The 27,711-nt window shown below is 32.7% G+C and overlaps 1 protein-coding gene across 1 annotated transcript; it reads right to left on the bottom strand.

Annotated features, from left to right (window-relative positions):
• Positions 1 to 147: 147 nt before the first annotated feature.
• LOC134257455 (prion-like-(Q/N-rich) domain-bearing protein 25) lies at positions 148 to 27,711 on the bottom strand. The gene is made up of 7 exons (XM_062740072.1): positions 27,479 to 27,711; positions 26,819 to 26,947; positions 8,987 to 9,124; positions 6,668 to 6,799; positions 1,179 to 1,310; positions 483 to 614; positions 148 to 305 (listed from the first exon to the last, which is right to left on the bottom strand). The coding sequence occupies exons 1-7, from the start codon at positions 27,507 to 27,509 to the stop codon at positions 148 to 150; spliced, it is 852 nt and encodes a 283-aa protein (XP_062596056.1). The 5' UTR covers positions 27,510 to 27,711.

The following is a 27,711-nucleotide window of genomic DNA, read 5'->3' as shown; positions in this document are numbered from 1 at the left end:
CACAAACAAACACGTCCTCTCACACACACACACACACACACACACACACACACACACACACACACACACAGAGAGAGAGAGAGAGAGAGAAGGAGAGAGAGAGAGCAATTTATCTAAATGATTTCTTTAATTACTTAACCATTCTGGTTATGTTGAAATGCATATAATATTACCTTGATAACATGTTTGGTTGTATGATATATAGCCACTCTTGCAGACACAGCTATTATTCTTGCACACGTCTGCATGTAAACTTCCAGTACACTGTTCGTTCCAATGACAAAACCCACCAATAGCTACGTTACCTGAAATTTTGTTCTTTGAAACAAATATTGCATAATGTATGTACAAATGTTGACCGAGAAAAACATCTTTTTTCAATATTCCAACTTATTTAAAATAGAGAGATAGACAGCAAATTATCTAAAATGATTCTTAATTACTTTACCCTGCTGATAATGTTGAAATTCATCAAATATTACCTTGATAACATGTTTGGTTGTATGATATATAGCCACTCTTACAGACACAGCTATTATTCTTGCACACGTCTGCATATAAACTTCCAGTACACTGCTTGTTCCAATGACAAAACCCACCAAAAGCCACGCTACCTGAAATTTTGTTCTTTGAAACTAATGTTGCACATTGTATATTAAGATGTTTACCAAGAATGAAGTTCTCTTTCGAAATTTTCCAAAAACTACCTGACCATAATTATTCACTTCGGCATTTTCTTAAGAAATGCTAATGTTCTAATTTTTGCAAAAGAGTATGAGGTTGTTATGTCATATATGCATTTGAAAGCGACATCTTAACTGAATGAAGTATAAACGGTTGGGTGCGACAATTTTTTTTTTCGACTTACAAAAATATTAATAGCGATATTTTCTTAAATATTAATAGGCTACAGGAAAATACGAAAACAGGATGTGACAATTAAAATTTTATATCAACGTTTATTTAAAAAATAGTAAAACAGGTACAATGTATGTTGCTAACCTTGGATTGGGGATATGAAAATAGAAAAAAATATATCAGATTTTTTTAAAAATACTATTCAAATAGATTGAGAAAAAAAAAAACACGAAAAATCAGGCAAGCGTTTCAAACATTGTAACTCATAGTATACATTTATGTCTTTTTAATTCTTAATTTTTTTCTTTATGATCAGTTACCTTCAAAACAACTGTTTTGTATTGCAGTATATCCCTCTCTACATGTACATTTCCATTTCAAGCATACAGCAGAATAGTTTGCGTCTCTACACTGAATATCCGACACACATAGACCACCGATAGGAACATCAGCTAAACATATGAAATATTAAAAAAAACATTGCATTTTAAATTATTGAACAATGCAAAAATTTGCATAGATTGAATTTTTTCTGTTTAAAGACAGGTGATACATTCCTTAATAACTTATACACTTTCCGATCGACGTTTTGCCATGTTAAAGCTGACATGAATTCTTAAAAACGCAACATTTTCATCTATGTACGACTTGTTTCATACCAACTATAGTCGTATTCCGCCATATTTCTTTCAGATACCTTGTCTCATTTTAACGATATAATATACCCCAAAGCGCTCGTTACAGTTGAATGAGTTTTTGGTTTGGGTATCGACTTGTGCACATGTCCGATGGTAAAGCATATGAGAACACATGAGGAGATCAAGACATTTAAAAACCACAATAAACAACATAATAACCATATTTCTGAATAATTATTGATTTGAATCAAAAGAAAAAAATGCAAGTTTGGAAGAAAAAATTAGTTGCGCGTGTACGTATTTTTATAGTGCGCCAATTTATGCAGAAAAAATTGAAATAAAAGCAGTAAAATCCGCAAACACATTTTGAAATTATCATTTGAATGGAACAAAACAATCAGCGTCTTTGATTTGCAGCCCCTAAGCAATTGGTGCATATCGAGAAAACGCCTCAAACGCCGTAAACGTATCCATACCTGGTAATAAGGTTATTGCATCGGTTCGAAGATGTGCACAAGTCCAGTGATATACACCCTGAATTCCATTTATTGAAATATCCATCACAAAAAAGAAATAAACTCCGTAAAAGTAAAAGTAAACACACTGTCATTACTCCGTACAGACTAGCAGGCCGATACATTTAGTCCGTGCTGATCAGATTTTGGTCAGGGAAAATATCACAAGTGGAAAGAGAAGCTATTTGGTAATTTGGTATTTGCATGGCTGAAAGGGGGAGGGGGTGTATTATAACTGCTGTTCATAAAGTATAACTGTAAATTGTCTATCTATACATGTAGTTCTAATATACATTCTATACAAAGTCATGTATATAGTCTGTATATAGTTGGTTTGCGTCGCAAAATTCATTTGTCAATTATAACTGATTATTTTAGTACTAATCTCAAATCTAAACCAAGTAATTTGATGTACGGTAATTATTTACTTCAAATCTTAAAAGCAATAAACCAGAATACAATTTTTTTATGTGTACATAGATCTATACGTTCTATAACACACAAACACACGAAGAAATGCCATCCCCTGTTCAGATTGACATCTAGGCATTTGATTTTAAGGCGGGGGAGGGGGAGCATGCAAAAATAATTGACATGACCGTTATCTAAATATTCTTGGAAGACAGACATCTCTGCCGAATTCAATTTTGAATTTTTTTTTTAAATATGTCACTCCAACCATAAAATATGTGCATTTTGAAAAATGTATAAATGTTTTATAACTATGTTGTTACTGTAGATCAAAAAATTTCCGCGAGACCTTATTTTCGCGAGTTATTCATTGATTCTTGATTAGCGAGGCAACATTTTCGCGAATTGTGGTTATTGTTCTATATACTATTATTATTAAGGAATACTATTACGCGCAAGAATTAAATTTTTGCGATCACACTGTCTCCCGTAATTACGCGAAAATAAAGTTCTCGCGAATAAAAAGTGATTTACAGTATAGAGAGTCTATCGAGATTTCAGTATTCCTGCTTGATAGTCTCGCTATTTTTTTTAATATAAAAATAATTTCTGTAGGAGTATTTGGGAGGTAATTTCAAAAGCTAGGGTAATGTTTCTTGACACTGGTTGAATACGGATAATTTTTATTTACTCTTTTGTATATTGAACTAACTCTCTCTCTCTCTCTCCCTCTCTCTCTCTCACTCTGTAACCATCCCTTAGGGCAATAATAGGTATAAGATCCTACGCACTTTCTGCAGTACCATTTATTAAGCCTTAAGACCGATCAAAGATTTCTTTTTCAGGCGGGATGTCGAAACTCCATAAATTGAATAATAATTCAAATTTGGACAAGAACTTAACCCAAACGGCCAAATTGAAAGAGAAACTAGAGGTATTGTGAGCAATGAGCTCACTAAATGATACCCCCGCCTCCCATATGGTTATAATGGCAAAGTCCATATTTTGCTGTCGTCGCTAAACCCAAAATCCGTGTCGGATCAAAAAGTAAAATAGGAGGTGCACAATGGTAATATGTAATAAACCTAAGATTCTGTGAGTTATAGTAAATTTCAATAAGTGGTATAAGAGGATTTGCGGATAAGAGATGGGTACCCCAAAGCGTAACAGACCGACGGACGGACATAACTATTACTATATACCCTCCAACTTTTCAAGCGGGGGATATAATAAACGTTAAATATACATCACAGGAATGGGTACATTGGGAACTTTCTCAAATACCCTCTTAAACGCATTGGCGTCGGAAGCAAATTGAACGGGGGGGGGGGGCTAAGTGCAAAGAATTTTTTTTATACATTCAAAAAATCTGAGAAGCTTAAAAAGAGGAGAAATGCCCTTTTCCAAAACACGAATATCATATTTCGTGTGGGGGAAAGGGGGGGGGGTAGTTTCGAACTTCAGTAACAATTTTTTTCTCCAAACACAAACACTTTCCTCTTTTTTATACTGCGACTTGTCTGTGGAAAGTGGGGGGAGGCTAAACCTACGCCGCAATGTTCAATGTCTATACTAAGTATATATTTGTAAAAAAAAAAATTAAAAAAAAAAAAAAAACATCCCCCGGTTCCGACACCTATGCTCAAACGTACGAGTCGAACCTGAACCTGGACAACAGACAAGAGAATTTTTAAAAAGCTAATTGTAGGTAGAATGTGGAATTCTCACGGGGGATGGGATGGGGGGGGGGGGGGGGGGGGGTTGCTTTCTCTTTCTATCTGCTTTTTCTAGTAATCATTAATTATCTATGTCCAGAAATTTATTCATATTAATTTCTGGTCAGCACAACTTCTTATAAACCACTGACCAGAGTTTTGTCGAACTTTCGGATATCTATAGGAGTCAATGTGTGTCTAGATTTGCACATCACCAGGAAATTCCGAATTCTTTATTTTTTCGGGAATTTCCACACTTTTACATTTAGATTTTGGCCATATCTTGAATATTAAAATGAGCAGTTTGTCAGCGCAATTCCCAATAAACCGCTGCACACAATTTCGTCAAACTTTGCAGATATTTAGGACACAATGTACATAGATGTGCATATAACAAGAAAATTACAATTCGTTTTTTTTTTCTGGGAATTTCAGCACTTCGACTTTTGGGGGAGCGTGGGGTATGTTTTCATTCATTGTGCATAAAATTATAAATAACTTTAAATCAAATTATATTAGGTCTAATTTAGGTCTATGGTCTAATAAAGTCAATACACAGTATTTATTTGATAATAATTAATCATAAAGAAATCAATCTGTTACTGACGTTTTCTTAAATTATTTTTATGAGAGTGTTAATATGCCTGTTTTATTACACCCCCCTCCCCCTCCTATCACAGGAAAATATCTTCAAAAGGTGAATGATTCGTAATAATGAATGCTTTATAATAAATTTAATTAAGTTAAACCATGTAATCATAAATTCTATTTGCAACATTTACAGACAAGAGTAATGTTTAGTTTTGAAAAAATCCCTTGCATTTTTTCAATCAGCCCCACGGAGCTTTCAACCTTTGATATTTTCCCTGAGCAAATAAAATGATCGGCATGGGCCACGTGTGTCCAAGCATCTTTTACTGTTGAGTTAGCAATGGATTACTGAGATGCATTTTTCAATACAAGTAAAATAGGATAATTCTTTCGACATGTGCATATCCCTGTAACGATAGCAGTATATTCAAGTAAAAGTTTTATCACTGCGTTTGACGCGTTTTCTCGACCTGCATGGATTTTTGCTGTACATGAATGTATTCCGTGTAAGTGTTTTTTTTCATACTGCAGCAAATGCATTAAAAAATAATTTAATTCTCGGTATAGTTCTATTGTTTGGTTGAATTCTTACTTTTCAAACATGTATTTGGTCAGTTTATTCAGTTTATGGACTTCTAAAACTATGCTATCGGAGATGTGTACTTGCGACAGCCAGGCTACAAAATCACTCAAGTGAAACAATTCTACAAGGCTATATATAGCAGGTACAGGTGGCCAAAAAATCTTCGATAAATATGGTGGAATTGAAGAAATATGGCGGACAAGGGCGTACAGTAATGTAGTAAGTCGTACAAAGATAAAAACTGATGCCTTTTTAAAAGTTCATGTCAGCTCTAATATGTTTACTCACGAAAAATATTAAGGCACCTTACCAGACATTTGTGTAAGGTGTGAAATAGTTTATTCTCCTTTTTGAATAAAATTAAATTAAATTGTTAGCATATTTTAAAGTTTGAATTTCAAGACAATTAGATACTAAATTAGAAATTAAAAGGTAATATTGCTTTTAAACGGTGTTGAATATAATAAAAGATGCAGGACAAATTCTTGACTTCAAAAATAGCAAATTCGCAATGATTTTTCATTTACCTTTCTGCAAGGCACTACGTGTTCTACGTGTCAAACAAAATTATCGATATACATATAGAATACGTACACGTGTATGTGTGAAAATCAGTGCTCTGAAGTCATAAATAACAAATAACAAAAATATGAACTCAGAAAACCACACTATAAAATTAATTATGTTAAACACTTCGACAGCTGGCGACATTGTAGTGTTCCAAATTATCACTCAGTACTCGGGGTAGAGCAGGGAAAGGCTTCTTATCATACCAGAAAAGCTAGGATCTTGTAAAAGACACATGTTTCTAACACCGATTTTTACATGTACTTTAAAAAGAGATTCTGAGATGAATGGACTGGTTAACAGAAGGAATAAAGGTTATAATTTGTAAATCAATAAGAAATAAAGAAAAACTGAAAAGTCTACAGGTGAACGACATACATGTACACGGAAACCGCCAATTACTATAAGAACAGATCCATTTGAGATTAGTTTTGGGAAATTTTATATTAAGTAAAGGAATTAATCTGTTAATTTATTCTTAACTATGTTGAGTAAGAAATATATAACTCAGTGACTATAAGAAAGTCTGCAGTATTGCGTTTATTAATTGTTGATGCTTCCAAAAGTGTAGATATCAAGAAGTTTTAAAATTACATGAGTAACGTTTTGATATCATCAGTGTAGCGCCGATAGAAATTTTGAATGATTCGTTTATTAAACAGTATAATATGATCAATAGAGATTTTGTTTCATAAAAAATCTGTAAACTGTGTAAAAAATTTATATATAGTGCATTACATTACTTTAAAAAACTCAGATAATTAACCATGTTGAAAGGATTGATATTACCTTGAAAACATCTTTGGTTGTGTGATATAAAACCACTCTTGCAGGTACATCTATTATCCTTGCACACGTCTGCATTAAAAGTACCAGTGCATTGCCATTTCCAATGACAAAACCCACCTAAAGTCACTTTTTCTGAAATGTTGTTTATTGAAACACATTATGCATGAAGTGTACCGGAGAATTGTCATAGAAAACCACGATCATTTTTAGTTTTTCGTTTTTTCGTAAATTACTCTATCAAAATTAATCATTTTTTATATAATAAATAATAAAGTAATGATTATGTTGTCTTACACAAAAGTATGAGATTGTCAGGTAAACTTCGGTATCTCGACATCGGATATGTCGACAACCTGGGATATGTCGACGTCTGTCCGCGGTCCCGGCATTATTTACTATATAAATGATTTGCAAAAACGCTGATATGTCGACCTCGGTAATGTCGACTACCCCGCTTATCTCGACGTATATTCACAGTCCCAAGAGCAAAATTTACCTGGTATATGTCGACATCGGGGCAATTTTCTGCTCTTCTTAACCTAATTGTTTGTCAGCTGGTCGCTCGTCACGCACGGACGACTCCGTGTATCTCGACGTCGTCAGAAATTCACACCTTTCACACCCATGTTTTGACTACATATACTGCTCTGTAGAAATGTGTTTGTAGAGGAATCCCAAGCCCCCTCGGCATCTCCAAGACATTAATTGTTTAATATTCAGCTTGGGTAATATCATCGATAAATCTTCTCGATTCTTCGTAAATGTAAAACCGTTTATTTATGTTAAAATCTAACAAAACTTAATCATTTTATTTAAAAAAAAGGTAACTGGATGACAATGAACAATATACGTATTGAATTTCAATTTAACTTAAAAATTGTGGTAAAAATGCATTCAACAGGAATCAATCAAATCTACGACATGCACGACCATTGCATCAGCCTATGGAGGAATATGTAACATCATTAAATTTGTTAAATGCGCAAATCCAGTTAAATTTGGTTTGAAAATTAATGATAAATGATTATGAAATAAAAAAGAAGTGAAAGGAAATTATTTATTAAAACATATACGCATTAATTTTTTCCGTATCTCGGAAGTCAACTTGGTACCGTTCCGGTTTGGCGTTTATAGAGCGCATTTCGTATCCTGTTCTGACAGTGCTTGTGGCACGCGGATCGAATGCTGGATGGAAGACGGATTTTAGTAAAATGAGAATAATTCGATAAAAAGAAAGCATTTCATAAATAACATTTTTGAATAACTTCTTAGATTTTCTTTTAAGAGAGATAGCTGAAAAAAACGAGCTACAGTCTAATTGAACTGAAGGCATGTAGGTACCTGTAGTTACACGTCTGTTCAGTTTAGGTCTATGGTTGCAGTAAAATTAAGGACGTCTAGTCTCAACTCTGATATCTCGACACCTCGGATATCTCGACATTTACCGACTGTCCCGTCGATGTCGAGATAACGAAGTTTACCTGTATATGGAAAATGTACATGCTTCATTTCAAAGAAAATCTCATAATTATATGTGCTAAAGTTTGAAAACAATAATTATCTTTTAGATCCAATTATCTTGTTTATACGCAGTAACTTGATTGATTGATTGTATACTGTTTAACGTCCCTCTCCAGAATATTTTACTGATATGGAGACGTCACCATTGCCGGTGAAGGGCTGCAAATTTAGGCCTTTGCTCGGCACTTACGGCCTTTGAGCAGGAAGGGATCTTTATCGTGCCACACCTGCTGTGACACGAGGCCTCGGTTTATACGGTCTCATCCGAAGGACCACCCCATTTAGTCGCCTTTTACGACAAGCAAGGGGGTACGGAGGACATATTCTAATTCGGATCCCCACGGGGTCACAGTAACCTGAAGATGGCCTTAAAAAGTACTGCTTTGAAACTCTAAGGATTATAATGAATTCGTATTTTTACTGTGGCTTATATCTATTCGTTTCTTTTAAAAATTTAATTTGATATTTTCACAGTATAGAATGATAAAAGAGTATATAATTAAGCCTAAAAATAATAAACTGATGCCATTTCAGTAAAAAGCACGCTCCAGCTTGCAATAAATTCTCATATTATGAGAAAGCAAGAATTCATCTCCCATTTGCATCTAACTTTGGTCTAGATTTCATTTTATTTGACTGTTCAGTTGAAAAAGAAATCAAAAGTAAAACTTGTTCTGGGGATAAAATAATAAATAGGCATAAAAAATCAGAAGTTGGTTTAATACCATCCATATATTTTTAGAAAAATGGCAACATTAGGCGTTTCCAAAATTGTATTTCAAAGCCAAAATCAGTTACCTGCATTCGGGTAACAACTGTTTTGTATGGCAGTACATCCCGCTCTACAGGTACATCTCAAATTCCAGCAAACACCAGAGTAGTTTGAGCCTCTGCACTGAATATTTGATACACATATACCACCAATAGGAACATCCGCTAAAGAAATGAAATTAAAATCAACATTGCCTGGAAAAAAATACTCGATTACATTATAGATACATTGACATGGACCTAGTTTTTTTTTCAGTTTTGGAAAAGAAAATAACTTTCCTGAATACTATACAGTGTATTTTTTTCCTGAGTTTCTATTATTGAATTAATTATTGCTACTATATAAATATTGCATGTAGCTGAGTGAAACATTGAAAATTATCACTTCAAGAAAACCATTGTCAATCGAGGCCAGCTACATGCAATATTAATTATATTATATATACTGAATGTTTGATACAAATACATATAACAGTGAACCGTGCGCACATAAATTCTGCACAATCGCTTTTTTTTTTGGAATATGACCCGTCGTCAAGCAATATTGGCGTGGCTTCATTATTCAGCTTGTAATAGTGTTTTTTAACAAATAATTTTCGATCAATCAGATTCAACCAATTTACATGAAATTATAAAATAATAGCTACCCGCTTCGCGGTTTATAAAGCGTAAACTGCCCCAACCCAGTTTATACCGTATTAAATGGGTAGCTATTAAATTCATTGTTTATAATTTAATTTTCATTCATTTGATGTAAGAAAAAAAGATGATTGTTCTAACAAAATGACTTCAATTTGTACAAAATTTGAATGTAACATCAGGCGGATTGATACGCTTTTGACAAAAGTCATTGTGACGTAGGCAGCCCATTTTATACGATATAAAGTAATTTTTTATCCAATCAAATACAGCGTTACAATCAGAATTAAATTATTTTATAATGAATAAGACTCCATATTATATTTCTTTAGAAAAAAAAAATTGGTCCAAAATTGAGTTTAGCAAATGACTTTTTGAATTCAGTATCCCATTTTTGATACGTTATAAAATCCAATACATTACTATGACAGAATATTTTCCTCGTGCTATTATGAAAACAAAGTACAAACTTTTGAGTCACTTCATAAAATTGGTGGAAACAGGTATATTGAGAGAAATAAAAGGAGTCAAACTTACCTATTATGTATGATTTTTCCCAAATTAAACCTATCCCGATCGGAATTATATACGGTACAGAAGAAAATACTATAATTGTAATTGTATTTCTAAATTAGGCTCTTCTGTTGTATTATATACTTGTCAAAATTTCTAAGTCCCCACGTTTTTTTTTTCAAAAAGTTAAAAACCTTAACTTCAATTTACTAGTTGCTTACAAGTTTGCCTTTAATTTGCAATACTTACCTGTTAAGGCCGAAAAAATTGTAATCGAATATGTAAATACTCGACTGTGACCGTATTTGTTAAAACGCACGAAGTTCGAGTTCCATATGTTTTTCGGGCGTATTCTTCATATTTCTTACTTCCATGTGTTCTCTAACTTTAATTGATATCGAAAAACAGAAAAAAGCTTGGATAAAATGCGATTTATGTCCACACAACAATGTGGAAGTGAAGTTGAAATGGCCCTAGCTGGTTGTAGTTAACGAAAGTTCTGTTTTCTTTCACTGTATGACTTTATTTTACTTAAAACCTTTATAATTACTTCCCGAAAAACCTACAAAGCGTACCGAAATTCCTTTTAATCGTTAGAAATCGCTAGATTTTCAACAAACATCACAAAATCATCCCAGAATTTACTTCGGAAAAATCAATGGAACCGGAACCGGAAGTGCCCTCCGCTCAATGTTAAACTGGAGGAGTGGGGAATACTTGTAAGAAGATTATGTAACTTTTGTTGACAAGGCACAGACAATTTCGATAAGCCCCCTTATCATCCTAATCTCAACCCTAATTAGCATGTATGGAAGAAGATAGACCTGAGTGTGAGACAGCTTTTCCAGCAGCAGAATCTAGTCTCAACTTGGAAAAACATTCAATAAAAGAATTTTTCTTAAATAGTGTAAATCTTTGAGGAAAGTTGTCTTGCTGTGAATTCTTTTGAAGAAGAATTCGTTCAGGAGAATGATGCAGTATCTAACGTTGTGAATTTCTAGGGTGCCTTAACGTTTCTGCATATTGTGTTACAGCGCTTCAATAAAATATATTGAGAAAAAATGTTTTGCTATTTATTTATCCTGTATACTTAATAAATTATACTGTTAAAATAATTCAATATAAGAGCGGTGTAAAGTAAAAACTTGCCTGGGGACTTAGAAATTTTGACTAGTATAGTTCAAAATGTACTTTATTTTTTTTATACGTGTATTATAGGTGGCAGTTGCCTATGATTTGATTACTTTATAAATTTTGAATTATTTTCGATCGAGAGCGGTTTTATTTCAATCGGGTATGGTATTTATCGTGAAATTTGGAAAATTTTCTAAACTTGGTTTTTCATTTTAATTTACCAGAAAAATAGTAAAGAGTTAAATTCTATTAGTGGCAAAATAATTCTTGCACGTACCTACAGTATAAATAGAGAAACTATTTTTATGTGTATAGTCTTAGGTTTATCCAAGTTCTTTCAATCTTTCATCTTTTAAACCTTTTCTCCTACAAATTCCTCTTTTACGAAATTTTATTTTATGTAAATAAAGAAAGTTCATTTCATATACATCATTATTTAAGAGTCCATATATTGCAAGCAAAAACCAGGGGAGGGGGGGTGGCATCATGGCATCATTTTTTCAAAAACTGCTTTTATGAATATAAAAACATTTTAGAATTGGCCAACAAAATTTTAACTCCATATTAAACGTGAGTATGTAATTATTTAGATCTCAAAATAATAAGAAATAATAATAATAAAATAAAAACTAGATGAGATCTCGTTGCGAGCAACCAGTAGGTCTTCCGTCTGATTTTTTTTATGATTTTGACTATGATCTTTGTTAGATCATAATAATATCAAGACTTCTCTCTATCAGATATTTCTTTTCGTTTTCAAGCTATGTGGGATAGAAAAATTTAATAGCCAGTCCTTTATATCCTTAATGGGATGTTTTTGCATATATAGAATGGCTGTATAATGTTTAAAAGACGTCTTAAATTCTTTTATCTTTAATTCGATACCGCTTATCAAAATATTTCCCATTTTGGAGATATAAAGAATCCAAGATTGAGCATTTTGACCCCTAATGGCCCCCAATTACGTAACATTTGATCAAAATTTTACAATGCATTGATGCAGATTGTTATGGTCGATACAATGACCTTGTCAGCAAATACAATTTATCATTGAGTCAAATGCTGACTGACGTTTTTCATACCAATTGTTCGTCCATTATTTATACACTGAATTGACGACTGATTTTTTCCGTTATTTCCTGATCATGACAACGAGCACACGGCGGATGTGACCGGTCGACAGGGGATGCCCACTCCTCCACAGCACCTGATCCCACCTCTGATATTTCGGAGGCCCGTGTTTGCTCTGCTCTTATTATGTTCCCCAAACAAAGTTGGGTCACATGTTTTTTACTCTGTTTCTTATTAAGGTCTTCCATTTACAACGGAAGACCTTATTGTATTCGTACGGTTTCTTTCTCCCTATTATGACGGTCTTCCGTCTCCAACGGAAGACCCTCCTATTATTCTATTGGGTTTTTTTTTTTCACTTTTATTATTATTCTTCCTTTTTCTTTACAATTCTTGTGCAGAAGATTTCTCAGAGATGGCTCGACCGATTTAATTGAAAATTTTAGAGATAATGTATTTTTATCTAAACCTTATACTTTTTTTTCATTTTTTTTTAATTCACTTCCGGCCGGGGTCTCCTTGTCCGTGAGTAAACTCAAAAACGACATTAGCTAGAGAGCTGAAATTTTCAGCGATGATAGACGACACATTGCTGAACTGCACATTGGATTAAAAAATTTTCAGAAAGGTCCAATATGGAAGCTCGGTAGGGGTCAAAATCTAGGACACGAATCATGAGTGAATTTTCGAGACATTTTGTATCATATCTTTTAAAGTATAATTATTTTGTCAAGACATACTAAACAATATTTGTGGGGAATGTCAAGATCTTTAATATGATACCAGGAGAAAAGTTACGACTCATCACATTAAGGGAAAAAAGTGGCCAAAAGTATTCATTGAATAACTCTTTAGCAATCAGTATTTTGTTTTACTGAAGCAAAAATGTTTATGTCAACAATCTATAACTATATATTATAATTTTTAGGCTGTATGTTGCATAATTAGGGGCCACAACGGGCCAGAATGCTTAATCTTTGACGCTTTATATCTTGAAAATGAGAAAAATTTTGATTAGTATTATTGATCAAAAGATGTTCATAATAATGTTCTAAGCAATATGCAACCTTTCATTTCTCGCTAAACGTCCCTATTAAGGAGTTGAAAGGTTGGCCCCTAAATATTACTTTTGCAAATAACTCGAAAACGAAAATGAATCTCTGAATAGTTGTTGAACAAAAAGTGTTCAAATTCTTAAGAGTTTTAAGGCAAAATCAAGGAAAAAGGGCTGGGCAATCAAATTAGGGGCCAAAAGGGGCATATATATTACATATAGAATTGTAAATATACCTTTATTGTTCAATGTTTGGTCTTGGTTTCGTTATTTCTCCATTCATCAGAAAACAGTCACTTTTATATCCAGTCGTCACTTAAACCACTCCTGAAATAATTGCGTTCACAAAATGAGGGGCAGTCTAACTTGGTTTTCTTTCTCTGACTTGCCTCGTGTTCTCTGCGACTTTGAAGTAGATACGCCACTGGGCACAATGCAAATATCCGAAACCGCCAATTTCTAAACTGCCTTACACACAAATCATTATGTAGGGTAAATAACGGGGAACGGAAAAAATAAGCTGTTTTCACATAGAACTTGAAAACAAATTCATCGTTTTCAAGATAAATGAATGAATTAGCGTCAGTAGGTTGTTGTGAGAGAAAATTGAGATTGTCTGTTTCTTATCATTTCACCGTTTCTCTTCCGTTGCGTGAATCCCCGCTGTTACACTTGTAATCAACCCCTTGTATTGGATAGAGATGCGGCCATGTCATAATAATCTGACCTTAATTAAGCTGTAATTTCCACATTTTCTAACCATCAAAATCTAACCCTGTCAAAAGCACAAGTCGCCAAACTTACACTTTGTTGATATGTAACATATACTCTGCTGCAATTGCATAAACATTATCTTCTCATGCAGCAGTAACCGAGACTGAGGTTTCAAAGATGTGATAAAAATCATGGACTGTTATTCTTTTTAGTCGATCAATCGACACTAACAACATGGGGTCAAAAAAGAAAAAAAATCACTTTAGAAAAAGCTAAAGCAAAAGCAATACTGATAAAACTTGTTTTGAACTTTTAATTTTAAAAAATCAAATAATGTAAATTATTTAAATTAATAAAAATATATATCGCCTTTCTTTTTCATGTTTTTCATTTTATATTCCCCGTATTTTCTATTCCTAATTGTTATTTAGTCTTATACGACTTGTATTCGATAATGATATATTGGGTGTTATATATATATCTCATCTTAATTACTAAGACTGTTATTTATAAATTTTGTAAGCATCTAAATATGTTACCAAAGAAATTATCAACGATGTAAATCCACTGAAGTTTATTCCATTTTACTAAGTTACATGTTTTACATATATTCTACTACTATCGCATATGTATAATTATTTCATACGGCAGTATATTAATTAATACATTATTGAAAATGTTCATTTTTCAAGATGTAACACAAATCTGAACAGTAAACATTAACATGCAAAGAAATCTCGTCCAATTTATGCGCACTAATGAAGTCAATAAAAGTGTAATTGATGCAAATCACCCATATTCCCCAAACGCTGGCAAGACAATTAACGGCAGCAGATTTCAGGGGGGTAGATCCTAGGTTTTTAGATTTCTTGGTTAAAGAAAAATAAACTTGATACATTCCTCCATTTACTTCTATCAGTGATATTTTTACATTTAAATAAAAAATATTAAAATAGCTAACCAGGTTGCGTCTTGGTATCACAACGGTAATTCTTTTCACTAAAAAAATCGTAAAAAAAAAATTCAGGTACTGTAATTGTTTACTTGAAAAAAATATTTAGCAGGAGCTATTAAACATTACATGTCACACTAGCTGACACACCCTTACGCACAAAACGGTACCTTCACGGCATTTTCTGACTTTTTCCATCTGCAAACAAGGCTACCTCAAATCCGCGTGTTTTTTAATGTGTTTAAACATTCCGTGTGCATCACAGGAAGTAGCCTCCCATGCCCGGAAAAAAAGTTCCTGTCAGAAAAGTACATAAAACTTACTAGGCACGGGTGCCTAGTTATAAAAATGGCTTGGGAGAGAATAGAAAAATGTCTCAAAAGAAAGGAAAATCAATTTTATATGTATGGACCTACATTTGACTAAGTTTATTTTGATTGGTCAATTACCAGTGTGATATCTCTACCCATTTAGTACTCCTCTCACCTCTTGTTTAACCAGGAAATGATGTCAACTTCCGGGAATCTGGTACCCTTTTCCCCATAATTTGACGCGCTCACTTCCACAATATCCAAGTTACCAAGTTCGAAAAAATTATTTAGAAAAATCTTAACTCAATTTGGAATTTACATGGAACCATTTGGAAGTGCAGAGATTTATCTTAGTCTGTATATTTTATGAGCAGATGTTATTGTTATCAACTGATCGGGCTCGAAGTCTTGTCTCGGGCTCGACCTCATAGATTTTGAAATCAGGCGGATCAAATCTAAAGGTTGCACAACAGTATTAATTTCTGCTATATATTCTTACCAAAAATGCACAAGTTTGAGTAGGTGTAATAAATTCAAAACGAACTTCTCAGAAGTTTCCTTTTCAGATCTTGTAAAACCATTCTTTATAAAGATTTTAGTACCAAAAAATACATAGCCATCCAGCAAGGCACGCAAGATTCTTTTGGTCGAAGTCGAGCAGGTGTTTGAAAATCTAGTCCAGGGCCTAATCACTCCCCACTCTTGACAGTATATAGAAAATTCAGCACGCCCTAAATTTTAATAAATCTGGTCAATACAGGAAGTTTACATGTTGTTTTTCATCTCAAAAAAAAATTCAGCTCCAGTCTCGTTTCAAAATGCCCGAATCGGAAGGGAAGATTCCGGGATTATTTTCCGTCAGCCATGATTTGACACCTAAACAGTGTAAGTGTTGCATCGAGTTGCATCATGATCACGTTGAATGAATGATAAATCTTATCCAAAGGATAATTTTTACATTTTAAGTGTGTGACTCCTCCAGTGGTACATGTATCTTCACTTTCCCTTGGAAAAACAATAATATCAGTGGACAGTTTCAAATTGAATTTACTGAAACTGTGTGAAAAGTGCATTTCAATATTTTTAAAATTATTTATTGCCTCGATACATCATGGTCTTGATGATAAACGTGTCAGACTTTTATCATTTCTGTAAGTTCATGAACCAAGCAAAAACCTTGATTCACCTGTATTGACTTTTACATGTAATTGTGATTTGAATTTGCATAATGATCTGAGTTGATATTTTAATTCATAGAACATTTTTACAGGATAGTAGTTTACCGGGGAGGTTTGTTTACTTCTAAATACTTTGAATAAATATATTATTAAATGATGCCAGGAGAATAATGTTTTTGTGATGAATATATTTTCAAATCGCTGGTTGTTGGTTATCTATATAACATGTTTAAATAAGCCAATGGAAACCTTGCGTTAATTTGTTTAATACATCAATTTAGTCATTTGGAAGTCATTTGGAAGCAGCTTGGAAGTCATTTGGAAATTTCTTGAAGTAATAGTATGAGTTTTAGTCATTCGGAAACAAAACGGAAGTCATTTGGAACTATTTGGAAAGTTGTTCCAATACTTCGAATGGTGATTCAGAAATTCCAAATGAAGAATTCCAAGTGATTTTCTTGGAAATTCCAAATGCAACTTGGAACTTCTGCACACGGGTGTTTCCTTTCTTAGAAAGACTATCTATCTATACTGCTATTAAACAGCTTTTAAAAATATAATAAAAATAAAATAATTAAGGAAAAAGCAATACTGATAAAAAAATTTTCTGGACTTAAAAATTCAAATTTATATGTACATCATTATAAAAATTAAAAAAAAAATGCATTCTTTTATTTAAGCATAATTTTTCTTTATATGTAGGCAATAAAGTGTATTTTTTTCATTTAACTGAGTGACTGAAAACCATGGCGACTTCTGCATGTTCTGCAGGATGGGCAATGTGATACCTCCTTAGATCTAAAGAATACATGCTGAGCACATATTGCTCATAATCGAGAATTAATGGGTGGAATATCCGATAACCATAGGTACTTAGGGGTGTTGGATTGTTTTGCATAACATGGAATAAAGAAAGTAATTTTGTAGACACTACATTTTGAACTATGATAGAATGTCCTTTTTTATTTTGGCAACTTCATGTACCTAATAATAGCTCCAGAACCATTTCGACAAGATCTGTTGTCAAAAGTTTTGCTAAAAAAAGTTTTTTCTTTGAAATTTCTCAAAAGTAATTTAGTCTATGTATTTCTTAATTATTAAATATTTCAAAGAGAGTAATGCTAAAACACTCGTGAATTCAACTTAATAAAAAAATCGATATCAGCCAGTGTAAAAAAAGATAATCTCGGCCTTATCCAAGTTCCACTCTATTTAAATTCTTTTTTTATACATGGATATTTCTTTAAATTTGTAAATATACAAATAATTCACTGTAAGTGTTTAAAATAAAAAAAAAATGCATGTTTAAATTAAAAAGAAGAAATAGACAGATTGTGTAATTGTTATTACGCTACATGAAATAATACATATTTGAAATTTTACTATCATTCTTCACAATTTCTTCACAAATTCACTCTGACATCCAATACTCTGTAAAGAATAAATTACAATACACTGTAGGATCGGAAGACACAAGCATAAAGAAAGCAAATCATTTACAATATTGGAATTTTAATGGCAAAAATAAGTTTTTTTTTAAAGCTTATTTTTTCTCTTTTTTAATCTCATTGTGTTAGTGTAGATACATCATCGAAAATGAATAATTTTCCGTGATTTTTTTCCATATCTTCATGATCTTTGAAACCGCACATTTACAAAAATTATACATACTAAGACACCAGTAGATAATGTTAATGCAATCGCAACAGAGTATAATGTTAAATATCAACAAATTGTAAGTAATAGTATGGCAACTTGTGCGTTTGACAGGCTTAGATTTTGATGGCGAGAAAATGTTGAAATTGCAGCTTAATTTAGGTCAGAGTATTATGACATGACCGCAGCTCATGTCATAATACATGGGGTTGATTAAAAGTGTGACAGCGGGGATTCACACAGCGGAAATGATGAGAAGCAGACCATCTCAATTTTCACTCACAACAATCCATTGACGCTAATTCATTCATCTATCTTGAAAACGATGAATTTGTTTTCAAGTTCTGTGTTAAAACAGTTTATTTTCCGTTTCCCGTTATTTATCCTACATGATGATTTGTGTGTAAGGCAGTTTTGAAATTGGCGGCATCGGATATTTGCATTGTGCCCAGTGGTTCATCCGCTTCAAAGTCAAACAGAACACGAAGCAACTTAGGGAAAGAAAACCAAATTAGACTGCCCCTCATTTTGTGAACACAATTATTTCAGGAGTGGTTTAAGTGACGACTGGATATAAAAGTGACTGTTTTCTGATGAATGGAGAAATAACGAAACCAAGACCAAACATTGAACAATAAAGGTATATTTACAATTATATATGTAACGATAAGTGTAACTAGATGCTGTAATGAGACAGTGATACCCACACTAAGGTGTTTGCCTCTAAATACACACTCCTTCATATTGGACTTTCCAAGGAAAAAGTCCAAATAATTCTATAATTATCACCGTACATGTATTCGTCAAACTGAGCATAAAATTTTCTGGTGACCATATGATCCAAGAGCCTTATATATGTATTCTGTATACTTAATTTATTACCAGTGTGAAATAACAGAATTTAATTAATGAAGTAGATTACTTAACTACATGTAGATTCTGATAAATATTTTACCCTTAATTTGGAACTTTTTAGATTTACTTTCTCAATGACATAAAATATTATTTGGGTACAAAATGTTTTTGATGAATTTATCAAAATGTGCAAACTGATTTTAGTACTTGGTCTGGAAAAAAGCCCATTGAAAATACAAATCAATTAATTTGTCAATGCCTATCCCCCCACCACCACCATCACACACACAAACAGTCTCTCTCTCACACATTTTTAAAAATAGACCTAGATGGCAAAGAAGACAGTACGGTTTGAGCTTTATTGTGCCCTAAAAATTTAATGTTCTTAAAAAGTTATGAAATTGGCTTTAACAATAGTTGAGTAGATGAATATGATAAATCATTAAAGAATACGGCATGAAGAAGAGCCTTTCTTTAAATATGACGTCATTAATTTCGTACATTTTTTAGTTTAATCCAGAAAAGCCTCAAAATGACTCGTTTTTCTGTTAATTTTCCTTTAGAAAATAGTGTCTGCCATCGTCGCCCACTTTAAATTTTGGATATATTGTGCAACCAGCTATGAAAAATCACATATCACAAAATCTTTCCGGGCGACGGTGGCAGAGTACGTTTTCTGAAAGAAAATTCCACTAAAAATTTATGTTTTCTGCAACATTTTAAGAAAATACGGGAAAATGCACAAGTTAATGACGTCACAATTGCCATTTAGGAGGTCATTTGAGAAAAACCATTTGTGTATTCTTACTGCAAAGAATTTCTATGATTCAGAAAGAATGAATTTTAACTTCATATATCACTTTCATATTTTAGAAAAATATAGGGCTTTATTTGTATTAAAACTGTACCTTCTTCTTACGAGGGGTGATCAAAAAGTTCGCGAACTAATTGAATAGCTTCCATAAAGAAAACAATTTTTGGTTTCAGTGTTGGTTATATTATACATTAGTCCTCTCCAATTTTAATGAACATCAGCCGCCACTCTGTGCATGCGCGAATCACGAGATAGTGGCGATCACGTGACCCCCTCCTTAGCGTTCTGTCACAAAAGCTGAAAGATTTTTCCGAGTTTTATATTTCTGTCCATGTCAGTTAATTTTTATAACAAGAACAGTTCATTTGTCAGAAATAATCAAATCTCGGCAACAGAATGGGTGGATAAGATTATCCTTTCCAAAAATAAGCATGGCGACCATTAAAACACATATCTTCTGTCTCGGGAGAGACTTTTATTCAAGATGGATAGCGAATTGGTGCCTCCTTTTTATCATATCTAATATGATTAAAATCTAAAGTAAACAATATCTTGGGTATTTAATAATTATGTCATTGTTCAAATATTCAACTATTTTTCAAACTGTAATTTGGAGGTCTTTGATTGCTAATTGCTTAATTAAAAACATATATCTTTTCAAACTTGCTTTCACTGGGCAACATGACAGGTATCATTTTTAACCATCTGCCATCCCTCAGTAAAACGATCATTCCAATCATTCATTAAATTTATAGGAAGTAATTGGTCTTAATAAATTGTGTACAAATTTTTATATGCTACGGCAGTTAGGGCTTCCTAAGATATACAATTAATTGTACAGTCGTTTGTTGAACGAGTAAGAATGAGACAACATTTTTAGTCACAAGTGACATACATAGTGACGTCATTTTCATATTGTGACGTCATAAACGAGGAATAAAACTTTATTTAGCATACTATTACGCTAGTTATAGAATTTGTGTATGGCTATGTGTGTATCAAATTTTATTCCAATCTGAATTGTGGTTTTGTAGATATATAGATAGTTCACGAACTTTTTGATCAGCCCTCGTATGTTAAAACATCGTTTATAATGATAGTATGAAATTTGTTCTTGTACTTAACTGTTTTACATGTGAACATCTTATTGAAAATTTCTACATTCACATTGGGTTTGCGTCACCCATTATCATATTTTTAGATATCACCACTCGGCACACCTCAGTGATTCATACTTTATCTAATGAAGGCGACGGAATTAGCAAAGGTTTGCCAAATGAGATTATTTAGCACATGTATGCTGACGATGCAGTGTGGTCAGTTAACATTATTTGTGTTTTAATTGGATTATATGGATTATCTTTCATGAATTCGTTGTCAGGACCTATGAAATTCGGTAAGATTTAGTATAGATTGCATAAAAATAAATAAATGCAAATGTTAGGTTGAAGTTCAAAAGGGTCAAAGATCATCGCATGCCACAGTCGACAAATTTCACATTGTCAAGTTATCTCCCGTTGCAGACATTCAGGCGCAGATCCAGAATTTTTTTTTTCGGAAACCAGGGGGGGGGGGTGTCACACCACAGTCAAAAAAATCCAGCCCAAGATTTCCTGAGAAGCAAATAAAAAAATAATAATAAAAACAATGATGTAGGGGGCCCTGTTTTCTAAGGGGGAGGATGTCCAAAGTCATTTTTATTCCCTTCAGCAAATAGTCTTAAGTTATATAAATACATGTAACTGCAAATTCCATACTGGATGGGGGTTGTCTAATCTCCCTAGACACTGACTCCCTGTACCTGAGATGACAATTGATCTTATGACTCCATAATAGTAGAAAATTTTTCCATTTGACTATATGTACATATTTTGTTTCCTGTGTTTATGTCTATTTGTACGTCCACAGAAACTTTAACATTGCCCATAAGTTTTAAGTGGATTGGGCTATACACATGGCTTCCACATTTCATAGGTAAATTTCTTTTCGCAAAACTTTTTAATAGGTACTACCAATTTTGACCTCTTGGTCTTGACCTTGGAATTTGACCCACTTTTACAAGAAAAATACCTTAAACTTGGCCTAAGTTTTGAACAGTTGGTGCTAGGACTTTCATGCTTAACATGTGTAATCACTGTGAACTTTCAACAGATATAAATATTTTTGACATTGACCCTAGAGTTGAACCCAATTTAACTTTTACCTTGGCAATAACTTTTGAACAGGTGAGGAAGTACTAGGGATTTCTCTCTTATTTAACATGTGTATTCCTTGGGACAAGACTTTCCCTTTGATACCATCAATTTTGATCCTTTGACCTTGACCTTGGAGTTTGACTTACATTTGAGAAACTTCAACCTTTTCCAAAAGCTGCCATAACAGTTGCTGTCACAACAAACAAACAAATTACTAAAAATACACAGTAGACATGTACATATTTTATATTCAACAGATATACTTCTGGTCATATTTCTGGTTCTCCCTTGAATCAGACATGGTGATATAAATATTTCAAATATTTCCATTCCTAGTTTTCCTGTAATAACTCTTGATAATTCTATCGGAATGTAAATTAGACGGGTTAATAGGTGAGGAGCTAAAGAGGCCTAAAATGCATGCAAATTTCGTGCGCATCTGTCTCTGAGTCTGACACTAAGGAGGACAAATATGCATGAAAATCTCGTGCGCCTGCCGTTCTGTTTGACGTCAGTGGGCGAGGACTATTGAAATTGGGATTGGAATCCTCGTGTAATTTAAATCTATGTCTGCATTTTTAACGTCTAAATCTACAATTTTATTTCACATTGAAATGGAAATATAAGAAATCACTGTCTAGATAGTATAGTATGCCAGGGACATCAACAATATTGGGAAACATAGGATAATTTATGCATAAAGGGATTCGCCCGTTATGCAAATTATCCCATGTTTCCCACTATTGTTGATGCCCTGGCATACCATACTAACGAGATAGTGATTCCTTAAATAATTATTATAAGAGTTGAAAAGGTTGTGCATATTTTAAAATATACAAAGCTCTGCGGATGAATTAGATATACCAGTTTAGCTTTATTTTGCTACCCAAAGCACCTTGATTACCTATTTACAAGCATACTGTTTTCTGAAATGTACTGTTTTTTTCTGTCGTCCATCTGTTTGTCTGCAAACCTTTCACATTCTTAACTTTTTAAGAACCACTGGGCCAATTTCAACCAATTTACATGTAAATATGAAGGGGACTTTTTCCAACATACATCTTCTTCTCAAGAACAGCAAGGACATTTATTGCCCCCCCCCCATTTTCGCTAAAGGTAGGGGGCATTAAATTTCATTTGTTTGTCAGTCTGTCCATCTGTGTAAAATGAATAGGAGTTTAGGGAAGACAGGGCTTTTTGCATAAAAACGTCAAATTTTGTGAGATGTTTCTGACACATTTTTTCACTTCGTTAAATTAAATTTTGCGTATATCTAAAATATTCACGAGTCCTTGATAATCGGAAGAAAAAAAACTTTCACATCCCAATTACATAAGAAATGTTCATTATAAACACTTTAAAAAATTTATTATTTTTGCGTACATTATAATATTAAAAAGACATTTATAAGATATAAAAAATATTATTTAACATTTTGGATAATGCAATGTGTAGAGTAATTGAACATTTTACGCAAAGAATTTACAATTTTTTATCTGGAAATTTTGTAACAATTTGATTGTGACGCAGTATTAGTCAGGTATATGACGTCACTGATATATCAATTGAAACGTGGATTCAACCTGAATAATTTAATTTTACTTGTATCAAGCAATTTCATTGGCTGAATCATTCAGAGGAACATATAATATTTTGGATAACATAACTTGCCTACGTCACAATGACTTACGTCAAAAACGTATTACTCCGCTTGACGTTACTTTTAAATTATGCTATATTTGAAGCCTATTTCCAGAGGAAAAATTGTCTCACTGACTACACTGAAATTAAATTATAAGTAATGAAGCTAATTTCAACTTATGTTATACGATACCGGGTATAACATAACTTGGGGCAGTTTACGCTTTTTTATAAACCTCTTCGCGGTTTATAAAGCGTAAACTGCCCCAAGTTATGTTATATCGTATAACATAAGTTGAAATTAGCTTCATTCCTTAAATAATACAGTCCATTTTTATCCAAATATTACGTTTGAAGGCGAAAATGAGTTTTATTTTGAAAATAAAGTAGCTATTTTTTTGTTTAATAATTTTCTTTCGTTTATCGATTCTATTTTTTTAACTAGGATTTCGATAGTAAGGTATGTAGCAGATTTACCAATGCCACGAGAGATAACTCTTGCACTGCAAAATTTCATAAAAACGTTTATTATACCTCAACTGCACTTACTCTATATAAAATCAATACCATAAAACTGTATATTTCCCCCAAGAAGAGACTATTTCACTCATCTGAAGACTACTCCCTGGAAAATCAGAGCTACTCCTTGGAACTACTCCCGCACGGATACTTATTAGTAATTTTAACCAATGAAAGTGTTCAGTGGGTGGAGGGTTCAAGGAATCTCGAGTCTGTGACGTCATGTTATTAGCATTGTAACTATGACGTCAAAACATTTCGACATGCGATCTCAAAATCATACTTGAATTCTAGCTAAATAAAGACAACGATGATTCTTCTAAATGTCAGTGAACATACTTCTTAAAAAATAATTTAATTGTTTTAGGACATGGTGCATTACTTGTCATACAATGTGTTAAACTGCATGCATTAATTTTGTAATTATGCCTCTACAGTTTTTTCAATGTCGGAATATCTGTAAAATAAAATTAAATCGCATATGATTGTTTCGGTATAATAAAGCAGTTATTGAATGTGAACTCGGAAATACCAAATTTATGGTTCCCCGAGGGAGGAAACTATTTCCCTCGGTGGCTTCGCCGCCTCGGGAAATAGTTTCCTCCCTCGGGGAACCATAAATTTGCTATTTCCCTCGTAACCATTCCTTAACTGTATACTATATCAAAAGTGTTTTTCCCTACGATTTTATTTTTAAAACAGAAAAATGAAATATTTCTAGATTTAGTTCAGCGTGAATTATAGTCCTGTTAAAAATGTATTGGAAGTTACAGTTCTTTGTTTCTGACCTAAATTCAATAGATTATATATAGGGGATCTCAAGAACACGAAAGAAAAGGATATTTTACTAAATAAGGAATTTTCAAACAAATCTTAGATTACATTATTCCATTTGGACTACATTGATAGTGTTTTCAATAAAATATCAAATATTCGTCACATTCGATGTGCCGCCTATCAATACAATACTGCCTGGTTTCTCGGTGGACTGCCTCTTAAAATGTATCCTTTTTGACAGTATATTCTGTGGGTATGTATTAACAAATATCTTTTTTTAAATATGTACTTGCATAGGACCCATATTTACCTTGTCAGATTATCATATGAGGTACCAACATGGCTTCAACTGACAGTTCAGCTGAATGAAAATGAGAATTGCATTTTGCATTACTACGGATTCTACACATATTTTCGCTTGCAAAAAAATCCCACAGGTTATTAGGCTCAACGAATGTTTTTCTTTTCACTGCTTAATAAACGGTAATCTTTATTCTTTTTTTAAATTTATATTCTATATGCTTACGATTACAAACAATTCATTTGTTAAATACATTTTGAATCCTAGGTTACTCAAAGCTTCTAGCTATACTGGGAGGCGATTTGCGTTCATTATTTTGGTAATATCAATAAATACAATTGTCAGGTGGAATCACTGACCAACAAACGATATATTGTCACTATAAACACCTTTACAAGCATTGAAAATGCACAGAATGTCTCTCTTTCTCCGTGTCCACTTCCCAATAAGCATGAAACTATACATACAGTTTAATTTAGATAATATTATATTAGAGGTATTATAATATATCTTCAATTCAATATCCTTTTTCTAATAACATTATCTGCTGATTAATATAATATTGTCCAAAAAGACTCTATTAAGGTCATTAGTAAGGCAAGGTTTCCGGAAAGAAAAAAAAAGATTTGATACATGTTTTTTCACTTATTAAAACAGTCATTGAGAGTGATCTTCCGTTTGGAATTCTCTAGGCGGTGGAAATAAATAAAACGTATATTACAGAGGTAAACAAAGGCACATGTATTTTAAACGGTCAGAATAGATTATACAGCAAGAAAGAAAAGCGGTGACTCGGATGGTTTTGTTGTACATTGTGTAAACAAAATCGGTAGATAGTCACCAGGTCGTCAGTTACCATAATAATGCTGGGAAGGGCAAAAATGTGACATATGCTGAAAGTAGTGAAGGTTAGGTAACAGGATGAGAAGAGTTCTATAGTATAGGTCATGTGAAGTGTGCACTATTTAGTAACCATAAATTTAAGTTATAATAAATCCATGCAAATATATTTATGACAATTTGTTTCCAATAACGTTGTAAATTACATGATAGAAACTCTTGATCATTATGAATAATGATTAGATGTTAAGGAAAGTAACTCAAAATAAAAGAACAGTGCTGGAATTTCTGTGTCTTGTTTCTATATTTTTCTTTCATCCAAGATATATACATGTCATCGGAAATACCAATACAGTAATGGTTTTTACTGAAAATGTCTATGAAATAAATGGATTTTAGAGAAATCGTGTGGTTTAAAGTAATGTAGGCCCTTTTTATCAACACTGTACATAGGAAATGCATTGAGAATTGTGAAAACATTGATTCGACAAAGCGAAGGCTAGCTTGGTGGGTTAAACGAACCAGAATTAAACATATTTGGTACCACAAAACCTGTTCAAAAGTTTTTAAAAATTTCTATACTAATGCCAGAAACTTTGCCAATGTCCTTAAGAAAATTACGTACTGCAAGAGTTTTAAAACAAGACAAATAAAATGCATGTACATTGTTCCTTACTCAGAAAAAAAACACATACCCCTGAAGCAATAACCACTGATCCTGATATGGTATGGCTTGCAGTGACAGATACCAATTGCACCATGTGAGATACATTCAGCATTCTCCCCACAATCACTTTCATATTTGCAGAGAACACTAGAATAATCTACAAAATGTGGAAATTGTATAATTGTTTGCTTATATTTTGTAGCGCAAAATTACTCCAATCTGAATAATATTTTACAAGAAATAGTAAAAAAAAAATGACGTTTTATATGATTAACTTAAATTAATCATTACTCCAATCTGAATAATATTTTACAAGAAATAGTAAAAAAAAAATGACGTTTTATATGATTAACTTAAATTAATCATTACTCGAATCTGAATAATATTTTACAAGAAATAGTAAAAAAAATGACGTTTTATATGATAAACTTAAATTAATCATTACTCCAATCTGAATAATATTTTACAAGAAATAGTAAAAAAAAAAAATGACGTTTTATATGATTAACTTAAACTTGACATTCTTGCTATTAAACAATCAACATATGATGATCATAATGAACATTTAGTTAGTTGAAATAGTCAATAAGGAAATACGAAAACCTTCACGCAATGATGATTTTGTATTAAGTTGACATAAAATTTAATAATCTTTAAACACTGTGTTTTGAGGCCTGTATCTACTTACCATATTTCCAATCTTTACATTCTACAGACATATATCTAGAGTAAATATTGTCGACATCATATGTATCTGAACAGAAATCTGTTAAAGGTAAATTCGTCCTTTGGGTCCCGTAGTTCAATACTAGACCAGATAATCTATACCGATGCCCTTTCCAGATGTTAGTAATGAATACATTACATGGATTAAGGCAGTGCCCTTAAAAATATGATCAAACGTTTAGATACAAAACAATA

This window comes from Saccostrea cucullata, unplaced genomic scaffold (genome assembly GCF_032062105.1).
Source record: "Saccostrea cucullata isolate Sc308-1 unplaced genomic scaffold, CSIRO_AGI_Scuc_v1 ctg7613, whole genome shotgun sequence".
Classification (NCBI taxonomy): Eukaryota; Metazoa; Mollusca; class Bivalvia; order Ostreida; family Ostreidae; genus Saccostrea; species Saccostrea cuccullata.
The sequence above is the reverse complement of the archived record's forward strand: the minus strand, read 5'-3'. Positions and strand labels throughout refer to the sequence as shown.

What these genes read in the sequence shown, in the direction of transcription:
- LOC134257455 (XM_062740072.1), bottom strand. Translation starts at nt 27,509, where the DNA reads ATGTCTGTAGAATGTAAAGATTGGAAATATG. An exon ending in CAACCAAAGATGTTTTCAAG is followed by an intron (nt 1,311 to 6,667) that starts GTAATATCAATC and finishes TCATATGTTTAG; the next exon opens with CTGATGTTCCTATCGGTGGT. An exon ending in CAACCAAACATGTTATCAAG is followed by an intron (nt 306 to 482) that starts GTAATATTTGAT and finishes ACAAAATTTCAG; the next exon opens with GTAACGTAGCTATTGGTGGG.